The sequence below is a fragment of the Physeter macrocephalus genome, chromosome 21 (assembly GCF_002837175.3).
Source record: "Physeter macrocephalus isolate SW-GA chromosome 21, ASM283717v5, whole genome shotgun sequence".
Classification (NCBI taxonomy): domain Eukaryota; kingdom Metazoa; phylum Chordata; class Mammalia; order Artiodactyla; family Physeteridae; genus Physeter; species Physeter macrocephalus.
Window position 1 is genome coordinate 84,299,243 of NC_041234.1, and position 17,640 is coordinate 84,316,882.

At 40.6% G+C, this 17,640-nt stretch overlaps 1 protein-coding gene across 1 annotated transcript in view; it reads right to left on the bottom strand.

The window, feature by feature from the left end:
* The window catches only part of GUCY2F (guanylate cyclase 2F, retinal), an 82,398-nt gene that overhangs the window by 21,866 nt on the left and 42,892 nt on the right, over window positions 1-17,640 (bottom strand). Inside the window, exons 9-11 of the mRNA XM_007105795.2 lie at window positions 10,881-11,057; window positions 8,413-8,569; window positions 3,061-3,210 (exon numbers count right to left, since the gene is read on the bottom strand). Of these exons, the coding sequence (XP_007105857.2) occupies window positions 3,061-3,210; window positions 8,413-8,569; window positions 10,881-11,057 (484 nt within the window). The remainder of the gene's footprint in view (window positions 1-3,060; window positions 3,211-8,412; window positions 8,570-10,880; window positions 11,058-17,640) is intronic.

Here is a 17,640-nt window from a genome sequence, read left to right on the forward strand (position 1 = left end):
TATATATATATATACATATATATATTCTTTTTCATATTCTTTTTAATTATGGTTTATTACAGGATATTTAATATAGCTCCCTGTGCTATACATTAGGACCTTGTTGTTTATCCATTGTTTCAATGATCTGGCTCCTTTCACCCACCCCCAGATCATATAAGCCTCTCAATCCCTACAGTAGACACAATTAGCCCCCGCTGAAGGCCCAGGCCCAGCCCAGTTCCAGGCTACGGGTCCTGCCTGTCCCCTAAGGTAAGGGAATTAAGAACTCCAGTAAAGGGACTTCCCTGGTGGTGCAGTGGTTAAGAATCCACCTGCCAACACGGGGCACATGGGTTCGATCCCTGGTCCGGGAAGATCCCACATTCCGCGGAGCAACTAAGCCCACGTGCACCACAGCTACTGAAGCCAGTGCACCTAGAGCCCACGCTCCGCAACAAGAGAAGCCACTGCAATGAGAAGCCCGCGCACCGTAACGAAGAGTAGCCCCCGCTCGCCACAGCTAGAGAAAGCCCGCGCACAGCAATGAAGACCCAACGCAGCCAAAAATAAATAAATAAATAAATGAAACAAAACTCCAGTAAATAGTTCAGGGCCTCATTGGGATCCTTCTGGCTGCTGGTACTTGAACCCCACTTTCAGTGGAACATTAACTGCGTATCAGACTATGGGCTGAGCACTTTGCATGGTTTCTCTGCTTCCAGCCTCGCCTTCAACAAACCATTCTGAAAACATGGATTTGGCCGTGTCACTTTTTTGCTTAAAATCCCTTCATGGATTTTTATTACCCACAGGATAAAATCCAAGCCCCGACTATCTCTTTGGCTTATTTCTTTTTTTTTTTTTTTTTTTTGGTTGAAGAAAGATTTTACTGCACATGGAAGTTGGAGCTTCCATTTTCAAATTTAATGTTCCACATTTCTCAGAATAGCTTTATTATTTATTAATTTTTACTGGTGTATAGTTGCTTCAGCTCATTTCTTATCCCTAGTCCCCTCTCCACACCCTTGACTTCAACATCCTCATCATGAACCAAACCTTGCTTGCACCATCAGCGTGCCTTTCCCACCCCTGCCTTGGCTGTAACACTCCAACAGTACTGCTTTATACCATTATTAGTGTCCCCTTGCCTCCATGAAAGAATTTCAGTTGTTGCCTCTGACTTCTCAGCTCCTTGTGACACCACACCTTCTGCTCTGTCAACCCAGGTTGGCCCCTACCAGTAATGGTTTCTCCATCACATCTCTCACCCTGCCCCCAGTGCAACAGATTCCATGGAAGTCGACCCCTTGGAGTGCAACTGCCCCATCCAACTCTCTGGTAGAGGGAGTCCCTTTCTGAGAACACCAACGAGTGAAATACGTCACCTCTCTGCTTAGGCCCAGCCTGATTTATGTCCTCGAGGAGCTCACAGTTCAATTGGGAAGATAAACAATGACCAGCAATATAAGTGCTCTAGCAGATATATGCACAGGAGAGCACAGAAGGGACACCTGACCCGCACTGAAAAGGTCAGAGATGGTTTCCCAGTGGAGGTGACGTGAGTTGGATGAGGCAAGGTGGGGAGAAGGTAGGGGCAACACGTGCAGAGGCACAGAGGTGGGAGAGACTGTGGTGATTTCAGGGCACTGCCTGTCACGTGGCTTAGCTGGAGTATGGGGATTGACAGAAGATAAGCCTGGAGAGGTGGCTAGGGACCAGATTGTGAAGGGCCTTGTACCTCATGTCAGGAGACTGGGCTTCATTTAACTTGTGATGAGGAACTGTTGGGGGGTTTTAAGTAGAGGAGTGAACTAAAACTCCGAGTGGGGCAAGAGACAACTAAGTATTTTAGGTTTGGTTTGGTTTGATTTTGCATTTTTTAAATCTTTTATTTTGAAATAAATTTAGACTTCCAGAAAAGTTGTAAAAATAGTACAATAATTGCCTATATATCCTTCACTCGGTTTCCCCCTAATGTTAGCAACTTATTATTTTTATTTTCTTTTTTGGCCATGCCATGCGGCACATGGGATCTTAATTCCCCGACCAGTGACTGAACCCACGCCCCCCTGCAGTGGAAGCGCGGAGTCTTAACCACTGGACCACCAGGAATGTCCCCAAATATTAGCAACTTATAAAACTGCAGTACAGAGGAAGTTAATATTGGTACAATACGATTACTAATCTAGAGTCTTTATTTGAATTTCATCAGTTTCCCCCTAATGTCCTTTTTCTGTTTCACAATCCAATTCAAGATCCCATATCGTACTTAATTGTTATGTCTCAGTCTCCTCCAATCTGTGATGGTTCCTCATTCCTTCCCTGTCTTTCAGGACTTTGACACTTTTGATGAGTACTGGCCAGTTATTTTGCAGAATGCCTCTCAGCTGGGGTGTGTCTGATGTTTTCTCATGGTTAGATTGAGGTTATGCATTTTGGGTCAAGAATACCACCAGGGTGGTATTGAGCCCTTCTCAGTGCATCATGGCAGGGGTACATGATGTTGATGTACCTTGATCACTTGGTTAAGGTGGTGTCTGCAGTATCCTCCACTAATAAACTTACTCTCTTTCCATTTGTAATTGGAAAATATCTAGTGATTTCATACTTTCAGAATCCGTAAACATCCTGCTTCCCCTCAAATTTTGCCTGGTAGCCGAAGATTCTGACGGGAGATAAGGATGAAAGACTATGGCATGTCACAGGGAAAGAATGGGAGGAAGTTGACATCCAGGAGCATCATTGAGGGGGCACTGAAATATCTGGCAGGGGGTGTCTCAAAGGAGTGGTAGGGGGCTGCTAAAAAAAAGGGACTAACATAAGTCCTGTAGGCCCTTGGCTTATGTCACAGTTTGGCAAAGGACCAGCCTCTTGGGTGAGAGTTATTTCTTCCAAATGCCTAAAGCTGTCTGGCTCCAAGTCCCACCTGCACACAACAAGGGCTGCTTGCAGACCAGGGGGCAGTTAGCACAAACACGGAATCGTGTTCACTCTTCTGGCAAATCGCAGCAGCCTGGGTTGGCCTGATGACCTAGGTCATGGTGGGCTCCTGGTACCCTTTTCTCACCTCCCGCTTACCTTTGGCAGGCAGATCCATCATGCAGAATGGGGTGCCCCGGACCATCGCTTCTTGCATGATGATGGCAAAGCTATAGACGTCTCCTGCAAAAGAACGTAACCTGCTGCCCCTTGGGGCTCTCAACAGTTCAGGGGCCATCCACAGCAACTCTGAAAAGAAAGCGTTGTGCAATGAATACAGGGAGGATTAACTGACAGCATTTGCAATGCCCTCGAGGGCTCCAAGGGTGCTGTGTTTCATTGACTGCTTTATATTTTTATTAAGACAGACTGGCATGCTAGTGCCTCCGCGCCCCCCCCTCCCCCTGGAGTCTGAATTTATGAATCTAAGGAATTACTCTCAGAGAAAGCATACTACTTTCCCCACACCAGGACCACGCAGGCAGACACAGCGGAGGTGTGTGGAAGGGCAGAGAAGCTCGAAATAAAAAAACTATCATCCGGTGCCGACTTTCTTGCTCTCTTGAGCCTGCAAGTAGCAGTTGGCAGGCTTCCAGGGAAAGGCGAGTGCACTGCCCGACTGGTTGCCATGGATTTGCTGTGTGCTGAGATCTCTATGTGTCTGATAATTTGACTGTGCTGGGGCTCGAGGAGTCACAAGTTGCTTTCTCCAGGTCTTCTCTAAGAGGATTAGAGGATCCCCAAGTCTCCTCTGTTCCTTACAGAGCAAAGGGTGCAGCAGTTCCTTCAACTCAGCTCTGCAAATATTTATTGAGGATTTACTATGCACCAGGCACTGTGCTAGGGACAGGGACAGTGCCAGAGATGAATTAGCCCTTGCCTTTGCCCTTGCAGAGTTCACAGACCAGTGGGCAAGACACACACGTGTACCCCTAACTGCAATACAACAGAGATAGTGATGAGGGCCACTATATAGTGTAAGGAAATGAATCTATTAAAAGCCAATATTGAGCACCCACTGTGTGCTCTGCTGCATTTCAGACCCGAACAGGGAAAAAAAGATATTATCTCTGCTTTCAGAGAGTTATGGCAGAGACTCAGAAATTTGGGGTGAGAGCCCCTTAAGCAATAGATAAAGAAATACCAGTTAATAATATAAATTGAGTAGTCAAAAGTTGGAGGGAATGCTTCACATTGAACCATATGAAATTCCATTTCTGTAGATCAAAAATGGTTCAATATTGGCAATTCCATGAAGTTCAAGCTAATAAAAAAACTGAGCTGATCAAATTAATCCAGGAAGTCTTCCCGGAAAAGTTAAATCTTAAAGGAGCTTGTTAAGAAGGTCAAGGATGCAGTTTCCTAGAGCCGACGACAGGGTAAGGGCTTTGCAGGGAGAAAGAACAGTATGTGCAAAAGAACAAGAGGTAGAAAGGAGCAAATTGTGGATGGGGGTGCTGGTAAGCAGATTAGCTTGGCTGAAGAGAAGGGCTCTGTTAAGGAATAATGAGAAATGAGAAACGGGGTTGATGAAGTGGGGGAGGGAGGGTGGCTGGAAGAATGAGGGCAGAAGGTGAGAGGCCCTGAGAGCCAAATGAAGGCATTTGGAGCAAATACAAAAGGCAGTAGGGGTGCTGGAGCTGGAGAGGGATTTGATGAAAGCCGTGTTCGGCAAGATTAATCTGGCAACCTGCACAAACTGGATTGAAGAAGGAGAGAGGCTGGAATCAGGGAGACTGGCTAGGAAGTTATTACAGTAAGAGCCAGAGGCAAGGTGAAAGGGGCCTGAATGGGGGCAGGGGCGACAGCAGCAGGATGGGAAACGTGATACATAAGTAGGCTACAATGGACAGGGAAGGGACAGGGCTGGGGGATAGGCCCAATGTGCTCTTCCGAGGGGAGAGAGGTGGAGTAAACAGCAGGTTGATGTCCAGATAGGGAGGCTGGAAAAGAGTGCCTCCTGAGGGTGAAGGTGGCATGGGGAAAGCGCTGGCTAACTTTTCATCTTGTCAAATTTGGGGTATTGGGAAGGGAGCCCAAAGGACAAGGTCCTGTGAAGCAGGAAGGAGGATAAAAGGTCAGAGATGATTTTGGTTTGTTAGTGAAACCCAGGAAAGAGAAACTCACCCTGGAAATTCTTACTTTGAGCCAACTCTGATCAAAATGGTGGAACAGGGAATTCTAGCCTCACCCCCAATCACATACTCATCTCTCTTTGTCCTCCAGGTGTCCCCAGGCCTTGTCCCCCAACTCGCCTGCCCCACCACCCCTGTGAGAGTCTCTGATACGCTCACTATAGTGGTTTTGCCCTTCTGTCTCCTCGCCTAGGAGAACTGATATTTGCAAATAAAGCCAAAAAGTTTGAATAACACTTTAGTCAAAGGAATACATTTCTGACCATGGGATTTCAGGCATACGGTTTTGTGGGGAGGGAAAATGGTATGCAGCTGCTTCTTCCTGGCATCCTCTCTCCCTGCACATTTAAAAGCACAAGAAGGAAAAAAAAAAAGCACAAGAAGGGAAAAGAGGACATGACTCTCTGGTAAAAAGCTGGGTTATTAAATACAATCACTACCAAACAGTATTTTCAGAGAGCACTTACATGTATGTTGTTAATGGCTAAAATGAGGCTTTATCTGCACTATACTTATGTAATTGAGAGTGGGCAGTAATGAATACACTTACAACCTGCCCCCATTTCCCATTCCCACTCCAGAGCCAAGTAAGAGCCACTACCTACCATTAGACTTGAACTCTCAGGAAAAAAAAAAAAAAAAACTAGAAAAATCACTTTGGCTTGTTTTGTGTTTGCTGGAGCTACTACTAACTCTTGAGCCCTGCTATGGTGATAAATCAACCTTGGAGAGCCAGTGTGGTGTGGTACAAGAGAACACAGGGTAGAAGTCAAGAGACCTGGGTTCACAATCTCAACTTGGTCACTAATCAGCTCACCTTTCTGAACCTCAGCTTCCCCATCTGTAAAATGGAAATTGAGCCAGATGATCTCCAAGGGCCTTCTAATTATAAGATTCTATTAGCCCTGTCATCTAAGGTAGGGAGCAGCAAATTTCTTTATTTTATTTTATTTCATCCATTCATTGATTCAATAAACATTTACTCCACCAAGTATGGTGAAAGGCACCGAGGGAGGCAAACCTGTTTCTCACCTTCACAAAACTTACAGTTTGGGGAGGGAGAGAAGACAGCTAATAAAACATGTAATACCAACAAAATGTGGTATTACAACAAAGTTCAAAGCCTTAAAGGATCATAAAGAGGAGAATTTAACCAAGCCTAAGGGGCCATGGAAAGTCTCTTGAATCAGTGGTATTTAAGTTGAGCCCTGTGGGAGAAGGAGAATTTAGCCAGACTCAGATGAGTGGGTAACAGAGTAGGAAGGGAAGAATGTCCCAAGCAATGGGCACAGCATGTGTGAAGTTCTGGAAGTAAGAGAGAGCCTGGTGCAAATAAACAACTGGAAGGCAGTCAGCATTGCTGGAGCATAGAGACAGAGGAGGGAGTGGTTAAGCACAAGAGGTCCTCACGGCCCACACCATGAAGGGCTTGTAAGCCACGTAAGGGAGTTTGAACTTTATCCTAAGAGCAAGGGGAAGCCATTCAGTGAATTTTGGCACAGTTGTAACATGATCAGATTTGTAGTTTGGGAAACTCCCTCTGGCTGCAGTGTGTGAAGAATGGATTGAGCATCCAGATTGCCCTTGCAATTTGGAGAATGGAATGAAACGTTAAGAGGGAGAAACAGGGAAAGAGACAGACACAGTCCACCAAAAATAAAATAAAATAAAATAAAATAAAAATAAAAATGAAAAACACCCACTGCAGCTATCCTTTCCTCACTCTAAAACCAGAGTTTCTTAAGTTTGAAAGTAGCCAACCTGTGAATTCAATGGAATTCTGGGAAGCTGGACATTGTGTTTTTTCTTTTATAGATGGGTAATTTTGACAGGAAGCTAAGTGCTTCCCACTCTACAGCGGTCGTCCCAACATCCTAGCGCTAACACCAGGCAACTACTCCAAGCTTTCAAATTGGGATTAGCCAAATAATAACCATACGACTAAGTTGTCAACAAGAACAGGTGCACGAGAGAAAGAGGAAGAGAGAGACAGAGAAACAGAGACACAGAGGAAGACAATAGCACATGTTTCTCTTGTGATTACCAGGAGCTTCAAGTCCTTCAAAGCATGGATGGGCAGAGAAAGAGGAAATTGTTATTAAATGTTTTAATTTAGCTGGGTGTAGGAGCTAGTCTTCAGAAGATCGGAACTGAATTCCTGGAACTGCTTGCTGCTAAGTAGCTGCACGATTTGGGCAAATCTTGAGACTCAGGTGTCTCATCTGTTAAATGAGCAAGTTGGACCAGATGACTCCCTAAAATTTCATATTCCACTAGCTTTGTAAAGCTCAAAGATGATGCCACTGATGACTGGACTGTGTCTCTATCCGTGCATGTGTCTCTCTGTGTCCTCCACTCTTTATTTCTCCTATAAAGTCAGCAATTTTAAAACTGATAACACCAAAGATCATTTTAAGAATATGAGTATATGTTGTCATTTTGCATCTCTCCCTCTCTGTGTCTCTTCTGGGTTGTCTGTTTCTCTGTGTTTTTGTGTCATTATTTCTCTTCTTCCCCCTTGCACTACCGGTTAAAACTTTTTTTTTTAACCAGTTAAAACTTTTAATGTGCAAATTTCCTATATGTATTTAACCCTATTCATTTTCTCTCCTTCTTACTCTTTCTCTTTTTTCCTCCCTCCCTTCCATCAATTCATTCCCTCATAGTTCTCAATCACCCACTCCCAAGCCTCATCTCAGATTTCTATTTCTTTGATCTGTCATGACCTCTACAGGCATTGTTTGGTGTTGCCACAGGTGCACTAAATAGAAGACAAAAACACAAAGTGGACATTACAGGCATGCCTACTGATTTACTAGAAGGCCATAGTTCGGTCTGAAGCCATCCCACACAACCCACAGAGCATTTACTTGCTGGCGACCCCCCCTCCTTGCTTCTTTCTCTCTGACAGAGACAGTGAGGGTAGGCTCTAGTGACATCCCATTCCAGAATGGGCTTTGTGGGAGTCTAGCTACCAAATTACCTTCCATTCAATCTGACAAGTATTTATTGAGCACCTACTGTGTGCCTAGCGCTCAGCAAGTTCCTCCAGGGACACCTGGGGTCTCCACACAATATAACCTAATCCTGCCACAGCAGGAACTCAACATTATTGCACTGGCTTTGTTCAGAAGGCTTGGCTGTGCTGAGATTACAGAGCCTGCAGACTTCATTCAACTCCTTTGGCTTGGAAATGAGGCTGCTTTTCAACAAAAGTGGGGAGTTGAATCAGCCTGAGGCTTTAATTCAGGGCATGTTCTCATTTGAACTTTGGAGTTACCTTGTGTGCATCAGAAGGGTACAATACATCGCTTACCTTCCGCAGAAGGTTCCTCTTGGGAGAGTCTTAGCGTTTCCAAGATGTCATTAAAGCCATAATCTGTCACTTTGAGTACAAAACGCCCATCTACCACACAGTTCCGAGACTTCAGCCTCCCATGAGCAAACTCTCTGTGATGTAAGTACTTCATGCCCTGCAGATGATACAAACAGGATTTATTTAGCAACTTATTTAACTATTTTGTGCTTTTAGAGCCACTTTCTGAGATTGTTAATGGCATGAGCTATTATGATCTAGAATTCAGCCTTTTTCTCTTACACGCAGGCAAAGCAAAACTTTGACAACAAGAATCATTTCCAGCTCCCTTCCAGCGCTAAAATTTTACGTTTTGATGAAGAATCATATCTTGTGGGCATAAAGAACTGTGTGTTATTGGAAGATTTATTGACATTTAAAACACAGGATAGATCTATACATATATAATTGCCAAGAATTTGAAGATTCTGATTTTCCCCCAAAAGGTCTAGCCAAACTCTCATCTACTACTGGCAGGAATGGAAATTGGTACAGCCTTTTGGGTGGGTAATTTGGAAATAGCTATCAAAATTGAAAGTATGCGTACCCTGTGACCTAGGGATTCTACTTCTCCAAAGATGCTTGCACATGTGCACATACACAAGAATGCTCCTTGCAGCTCTGCTTTATATTATATAATTGGATGTATAATAAATATCTATCAAGAAGGGACGTCCAAATTGTGGTGCATCCAACCTATGGAATATTCTGCACCAATTAAAAATAATAAGATCAATTTGTGTGTACTGATAGGGAACCATATCTAAGCCATAAAGTAAGTGAAAAGGAGTAAGTTGCAGAACTATGTGACAGTATGTATTTTAAACAACAAACAAAATCTATAATGTATGTAAATACACAAAAAATGAATTGCAAGGCTAATCACCAAATTGTCAACAGTGATTAATTTGGGGGGGAGATATGAAGGAGGATTGAGTACTTGTCAGTATTTTCCCAATATATTTATATCACTTGATTTCTAAAGTTAATTGAATGCATTATTTTTATAATCAGAAATGTCTTATTTTTATAATTTATATAAAATATATTAAATTATATTAAATATATACAATTTATTTTTATATATTTTTAATTAAAAATAGACAATAAAAAAGAAAGCTGAAAGCAAGAAAGCTGATATTGACTGCTACAGTTTGCTTGGCAACCTTATATGACATTCAAATGTGATCTACCAGGACTTTACCAGATGGGTTTAATCATTCACATATAAATACATCCATTTTCTAGTGCAGTCATCTCGGGACTGTTTATGCTGAGTCCTTTTAAGTATCTGGCTCTATTTTGCCGCCTGACACCCCTTTGTATTTGTATGCTTTACATCTTACACCCTAGGAAATTCTGTAGTTCCCAGTACTTCCAAGCAGAGTCTATAGTGGGGGAGATTTCTCCCTAGATGTCTAATGCTTGGGTTTCATTCGTCACGGGTCTGAGAGGACTCATTTAGAGGACCCTCCCTTAACTCACGGGACTTTGCTTACAAAGTGAGTGGAAAGAGTATTAGAATAGGAATTAGGAGATTTAGATTCTATTATTAGCTCTGCCACTTAATAGCCAGCTGGTAAATGTTTATTGAGTATCTATGTGTGGTAGACACTATATAACAAAAACCTCATTTAGTTTCTCTGAGCCTCTGTAAAAGGAGGATAATCACACTTCTTTTATGGAAAATTGGAATGAGATAATGTCTATAAGGCTACCTTGAAAAGAGTTAGGCCACAATACAAGGGTCAAGACTGTGATTAATATACAGGAGGCTCAATGACTATTAGCTATCCAAATCAGCCCACTATCAGTGCACATAGATACAATTTTCATATCACTCTAGGGAGTTCATAGACTCCACTGAAGCCCATCCATGGACCCATCTGTGAACCCCGTTGGCTGTTAATAGTCCTTGCCTCTGAGAATGGAGGTGCTGCCTGATAGAACCGACGGTCTCTTGGCTTTCTGGTCATGCTGAGTTCCACATCTATACCTATGGTATAGACCTATGCAAAGACCCATCACCTAGTTCTAGACTGAACCACCTTTTAGAACGTGAAAGCCAGGAGATGGGGCTAAGCAGAACCAAAGAGCCTGGGAATGAGCACGTTCCCACATCCAGAAGGCAGAGAAATGGGATGGAAGAAAGGATTGCTTAAGGCAGAAGAGTGCTCAATAGCTATAGGAAGTAAAGACAAATCTGGCCCTCAAACGGGGGGAGCAGGTGAGGAGCAAGCAAATTCTTTCTGTATCAGGACCTTATAACAGATATGGACAAAGGGGCTATGAGAAGAAGTGAGGGCAGACACAGGGAAGGGAGGTGGAGGAGTGACAGCATCACAATGGCCCAAGGAAAGTGAAACAGCCCCACATATTGAAATTCTAATCTACAGGGAAAATCTTGGATTTTCAGTCTTTCCATTAACCTTGATGAGATCCAGCAGGAGTGAGGATTTAAACATCCAATCTAGTTTCACATCCTGATTTGTCAGTATGTCTTCCAGGCTCCTTCGGGAACAGAATTCTGTCACAATGGCAAACATCCCTGAATCATAGAAGAAGCTCACTAAAGGGTTAATATTCTCATGACGTAGGTCCTTCATCTGGAAACAGAGGGAGAGAAGAGAGTCACAGCTGTTCTGTCTCAGTGGGAGCTGGGGCCTTCTTCCTGATTCTTTAGGGACACTGTGGAGCGGAGCTCAGTGACCCAGGAATACCAAAGAGGTTAGTACTGTAAGAGGTGGAATAGATTGTCTTTCCGTGAATATTCATCTGTGCAGCATCTATTAAAATAAATAGCTTACATAAACATCAGGCTAAAGCTTACAAAATTTGTTTCAGAAGAAACACTTCGAATTTTGACTACATTTTACCTTTGTATCCATTCATTTTTTCCACTAATGTGAGAAGCATTTAGTGGGTCTCAACAATGTCCAAGGCATTGGACTGCGTGCTAGTGATACAGAGATAAACAAAATGAAATCAATATCCTGAAAGAGCTCACATTTAAAGAAGGGTGATAGACAAACAAACTGAGAGCTGTATTTCCCTGTGAAACGGTTTCTTATGGGAGAATGGGGGTTTCTTATGGGAGAATGGGAGTTTCTTATGGGAGAACGGGATGCCAGTAGAGTTCAGATGGTAAGTATCTAATTCAGCCTGGGAAATCTGGCTTCCCTGAGGAGGTAACGTCTAGACCATCATGAAGCGCAAGTAAGAGCTGACCATGTGAAGGTGACATGGTGGGAGGGGTTGAGAGTGAGAGCATGTTATGCTGAGGAAATTGCAACAGGTTTAGGGTGGCCAGAAAACAATGCAAAGGAAAGAATATGAGACACAAGGCTGGAGAGATAGGCTTCCCTGGTGGCGCAGTGGTTAAGAATACGCCTGCCAATGCAGGAGACATGGGTTCGAGCCCTGGTCGGGGAAGATTCCACATGCCATGGAGCAACGATGCCCGTGAGCCACAACTACTAAGCCTGCACTCTAGAGCCCACGTGCCACAACTATTGAGCCCACATGCCACAACTACTGAAACCCGTGCACCTAGAGCCCGTGCTCTGCAACAAGAGAAGCCACCGCAATGAGAAGTCTGCGCACCACAACAAAGAGTAGCCCCCGCTCAACACAACTAAAGAAAGCCCGTGTGCAGCAACGAAGACCCAACGCAGCCAAAAATAAATAAATAAATAAATAAATTTATAAAAGTCTGGAGAGTTAGACAGGAGCCACATCTTGTGAAGCTTTGAGAACCGTGCTATAGAATTCGAAATTAATATTACAGTCACTCAATAATTGTTATCTATTATTATTACTTTTTAATGGGGGATGACAGAGAAAAGGGCTCCATTATTGCTTCTGGATTTCTACTTGGATTCCTGGGTAGATGGCAGTGATATACATCAATATAAGAAATTCAGGGATGTTTTAGTAGTAGATATGTTGGCGCCCCACCTATATCCCCTTTACAGTGCATCCTGTAGCTGCTGTAAATGTTAGCTGGTAACTCACAGTTGCTCCATTCTCTGGAAAATTGTCCTAGAGGCTAAGCCAAAGGGGAGCTATCTTACTTGAAAGGTTAAGGCCCACCCACAGACCTCAGCTAATGATTGACTGACTGGGAAAGGTACAAAAGTTCAACTCCCTCACCTCAAAGTGGAACTCATGGTTTAACTTGGGCTCCAGTATTTCTCCCGTAAAATCATACTGAAGCTAGTCTCAAGCTGAGATCACATACTTGCCGAGCTTTTTCTTCTGCCTTATCCTGCAACCTCACTCCTTTTCTCTTGAGAGGATTCTCTCAATGAGTAATTTGAACAAGAATCTCCATCTCAGGCTCAGCTTTTAGAGAATCTGACCTAAGACAGTGGGAAAGCAAATTTTGGGTGATGGGGACAGCTGATTAATTCAGTTTGAGACATATTAAGAATGAGGTGCCTGTGGAACATCAAGGTGGAACTATTCCAAGGAGACAGTGTGCTCTAGATAAATAGACTTGGGAATTGTAAACATGTAAATGGTAGATGAAATTAATGGGTGTAGATGAGATAACCCAAGGGAAGCATATAAAATAAAAAGAAAAGGGGGGGGAATATCAACATTTTTAAAATGGGAAAGGAAGAACATCCTGCATAAAGACTTAGAAATGAGGCTAGAGAAGTGGAGAAAGGCTTATTTAGAACAACATTATGAACACCACAGGAAGAGTTTCAGGGAAGTGAGATAAATACCAGAAGGAATTTCAGGAAAATGTGATAAATACTAGAGAGGTCAGGCAAGATGAAGACAACTACACCTAGACACATCATAATTAAACTCCTAAAATCTAAAGATAAACTTATGTAGGCAGTCAGAGAATATACAAAAACCTCTTCATGATTAAAGAAAAAAATTCACAGAAAATCAGAAGTCAAAGGGACATGTGTGAAAAAACCTTCAGGTAACATCAAACCCAAGAGTAAAACATTAAATTCTTTTCCTCTAGAGTCAAGAGCAAGACAAGGATGTCTTCCTTCACCATTTCTACTCAGTATTGTATAATAGCATCAAAACATTGATGAGAAAAGTTAAGGAAAACTTAAATAAATGAAGATCTATACCACATTAATGGACTGGAAGATTCAGTATTGTTAAGATGTCCATTTTCCCTAAATTGATTTATAAATTCATATAACCCCTATGAAAAATTCCAGAAGGCTTTATTGAAGTAATGGACAAGTTTATTCAAGAACTTACTGAAAATTAAAATGAACTACCCTATCCAAAACAATCTTGAAAAAGAACAACTTGCGGGAGCTTACACCACTTAACTATAGGAGTTACTCTGGAGCTGTGATAATCAAGATAGTGTGATATTGGCAGTGGGGTACACTAATGAGTTAGTGAAATAGAGTAGAGAGTCTAAAAATATACCCACACATATATAGTCAGTTAATTTTTCACCAAGTTGAAAAGTTAATTAAGTGGAGAAAGGAAAGCCTTTTTTAAAGTAATTGTTACTGGAACACTGGATATCGCTATGGAAAAAAAAAATTTAACCATGACCACTATCTCAGTCCATACACAAAAACTAATTCAAAATGGATCATAATCCTAAATCTAAAATCTTGGAATTGGCAAAGATTTTCAAGCCACAAAATAAAATCATAAATTGGATTTCCTCAAAATTAAAAATTTTGCTCATCAAAACCATTAAATAAACAATCCACAGATTGAGAAAACATATTGTAAAACATATACCTGACCAAAGAAAGGTTATATAAAGAACGTCTACTTTTCAACAATTAAAAGGCAAAACTCTCAATTTTTTTAAATGGGCAAAAACGTGAACAGACAATTCACAAAAGAAGATATACAAATGAATTATAAACACATGAAAAGATGCTCAATAACATTAGTCATCAAGAAAATGCAAATTAAAACCACAATAAGATAACGTTTTATACACCGTAGAAAGGCAAATATCAAAAAGACAAATGTTGCTGAGAATTTAAAGCAACTGGAATGTTTGTACATTTCTGACACGAGTGTAAAATATTGTAACCAATTTGGAGACCTGTTTAGATGTTTCATATAAAGTTATACGTACATCTACTCTATGACCCAGTTTGTCTATTCTTAAGTATTTACTAAAGAGAAGTGAAAATATATGTTCACAAAAATATCAATACTTGGACAAAAATGTTTATAGTTGCCTATGAAGAAATACTCAACATACTAATCATCAGAGAAATGCAAATCAAAATTACAATATGATATCTCCCACCCATTAGGGTGGTTACTATAAATTTTTTAAAAAATAACCAGATAATAACAAGTGTTGGCAAGGACGTAGAGAAATTAGAACTCTTGTGTACTGTTGGTAGGATTGTAAAATGATGCAACTGCTATGGAAAACAGTATGGAGGTTCCTCAAAAAATTAAAAATAGAACTACAATATGATCCAGAAATTCCACTTCTGGGTATATATCCAAAGAATTGAAAGCAGGATCTCAGAGAGATATTTGCACACCCATATTCATAGCAACCCAAATGTCCATCAAGAAATGAATGAATAACATAAAATGGAATATTATTCAGCCTTTAAAAGGAAAGAAATCTATTCATACTTTACCACATGGATGAACCTTGAAGACATTATGCTAAGTGAAATATGCCAGTCACAAAAAGACAAATACTATATTATTCCATTTATATAAGGTGTCTAAAGTAGTCATATTCATGGAAACAGAAAGTAGAATGGTGGTTAACCCAGAATAGGGAGAGGAGGAAAAAGTGAGCTGCTATTTAATGGGTACAGAGTTTTATATTTGCAAATTGAAAAAGTTCTGGCAATGTGTTTAACAACAATGCAAGTATATTTAACACTGCTGAATTGTACATTTAAAAATAAAGATGGTGGGGCTTCCCTGGTGGCGCAGTGGTTGCGCGTCCGCCTGCCGATGCGGGGGAACCGGGTTCGCGCCCCGGTATGGGAGGATCCCACATGCCGCGGAGTGGCAGGGCCCGTGAGCCATGGCCGCTGAGCCTGCGCGTCCGGAGCCTGTGCTCCGCAACGGGAGAGGCCACAGCAGAGGAAGGCCCGCATACCACAAAAAAAATAAAAAATAAAAAAATAAAGATGGTAAATTTTATGTTATGTGTTTTTTCATAATTAAACAAATATTTATAGTTGTCTTATTCATAACGCAAAAAAACTGGAAACCCAGACAAATGTTCATCAGCAGGAAAATTATAAACAAATTGTGATATATTCATAAAATGAAATACTACTCAGAAATTTTTAAAAATGAACTGCTTGCTACTGATACCTGCAAAAATGTGGATTTAATCTTAAAAATACTATGTTGAGAGAAGAAAGTCAGGCACAAAAGAGTATATAGTCTATCATTCCACTTATACGAAATCCAAGAACAGAAAAAAATATTAATTCATGATGATAGATATCAGAACAATGATTGCCTCTGGGATAAAAGAAATGACTGAGAAGGGAAACAAGAGAACTTTCTGGGGTGATAGACATATTCTGTATCTTGTTTTGGGGAGTGGTTACACAGGTATATGCAATATATGCAATTATCAAAATTCACTGAACAGATAATTCATTCATCAAATTATACGTAAACAAAAAATGTCTTTTCGAAACACAATGAGACATTATACTGTGAAATAAGCCAGTGACAAAAAGAGGTATCTAAAGTAGTCAAATTCATAGAAACAGAAAATAGAATGGTGGTTATCAGGCATTGAGGGTGAGTGGGGAAAAGGAGAGTTTTGTTTAATGGGTACAGAGTTTCAGCTTTGCAAGAGAAAAGCTGTGACAATCTGTTGCCAAAAAATGTGAATATACTCAACACTTAGAGATGGTAATTTCTGTCATTTTATCATAATTTAAAATTAAAAAAACACAATGAGATACCCATAGAAACTCACTAGAATACTAAAACCAAAAAGACTGACAAGATTACATCATTGGTGATGATGTAAAGGGAGCTCTCATAACTTGTGTGTAGGAAATTAAAATAGGAAAAGTTTGATAGTGTCTTATAAAGTTAAACATATACTATATTTCAACATAGAAATTCCACTCTTAGGTATTTACCCAAGAGAAATTAAAATATGTGTCCATAAAAAGACATAAAAAGCATACTCATATCAGTTTTATTCACAATAGCCAAAATTGGAACCAGCCTAAATGCCCATCAGCAGGAAAATAGATAATTACATTGTGTTATATTCATGCAATTGACTACTACTCAGCAATGAAAAGAGCAAGCTATTTATACACACAATAACACGAATGAATCAGTCAGTATGCTGTATGATTCCACTTATATGAGGTTATAGGATAAGCAAAATTAATGCAAGATAGACCAAGAACCCAGAACAGTGGTTTTCTTTGGTTGCGGGGGGGACGCAATAATTTACTAATGAACACAAGGGAACTTTCTTGAGAGAAAGAAATGTTTTATATCAGGGGTCAGCAATTCTCTTCTGTACATATAGTAAATATTTTAGGCTTTGCCGATCATGTATAGTTTCTGTTGCATAGTCTTTGTTTTCTTTTTTTACAACCCTTAAAAAATGTAAAAAACATTCTTAGCTCCCAGGATGTAAAAACTTTGCTGACCCCTATTCTATATCATAATAGAAGTCTAGATTATATGGGCATATCTCTTCATCAAAATTATATATCTATGATATGAGCATTTCAATGCGTGTAATTGTACCTCAGAAATACAGAACTGCAAAATAACAACAACAACAATAATAACCAAGTTAGAGATGCTAGAAGTGGGTGGAGGTAGAGATGAAATAATAATGGTAGAATGTTGATAATTGTTGAAGTTGGGAGACGGGCGTATGGAGTTTGTTTATATCATTCTGTTTATTTTGTATGTGTTTGTTATTTTCTATAATAAAAGTTTTTTAAAAGAAAAGAAAAACTTCCAGGATGTAGCTGAAGCAGTACTTAAAGGGAGTTTTCTAGCTTTAAGTGACTGTATTGGAAACTAAGAAAGGTTAAAATCAACTATAAAAACTTCCAGCTCAAAAAACTAGAAAAAGAACAACACATTAAAAGCAAAGAAACTAGAAGGAAAGAAATAACCAGAATACAAATCAATGAAATAGAAAGCAGACATACAATAGAGAAAAAGCAACAAAGCCAAAAGTTGATTTCTGGA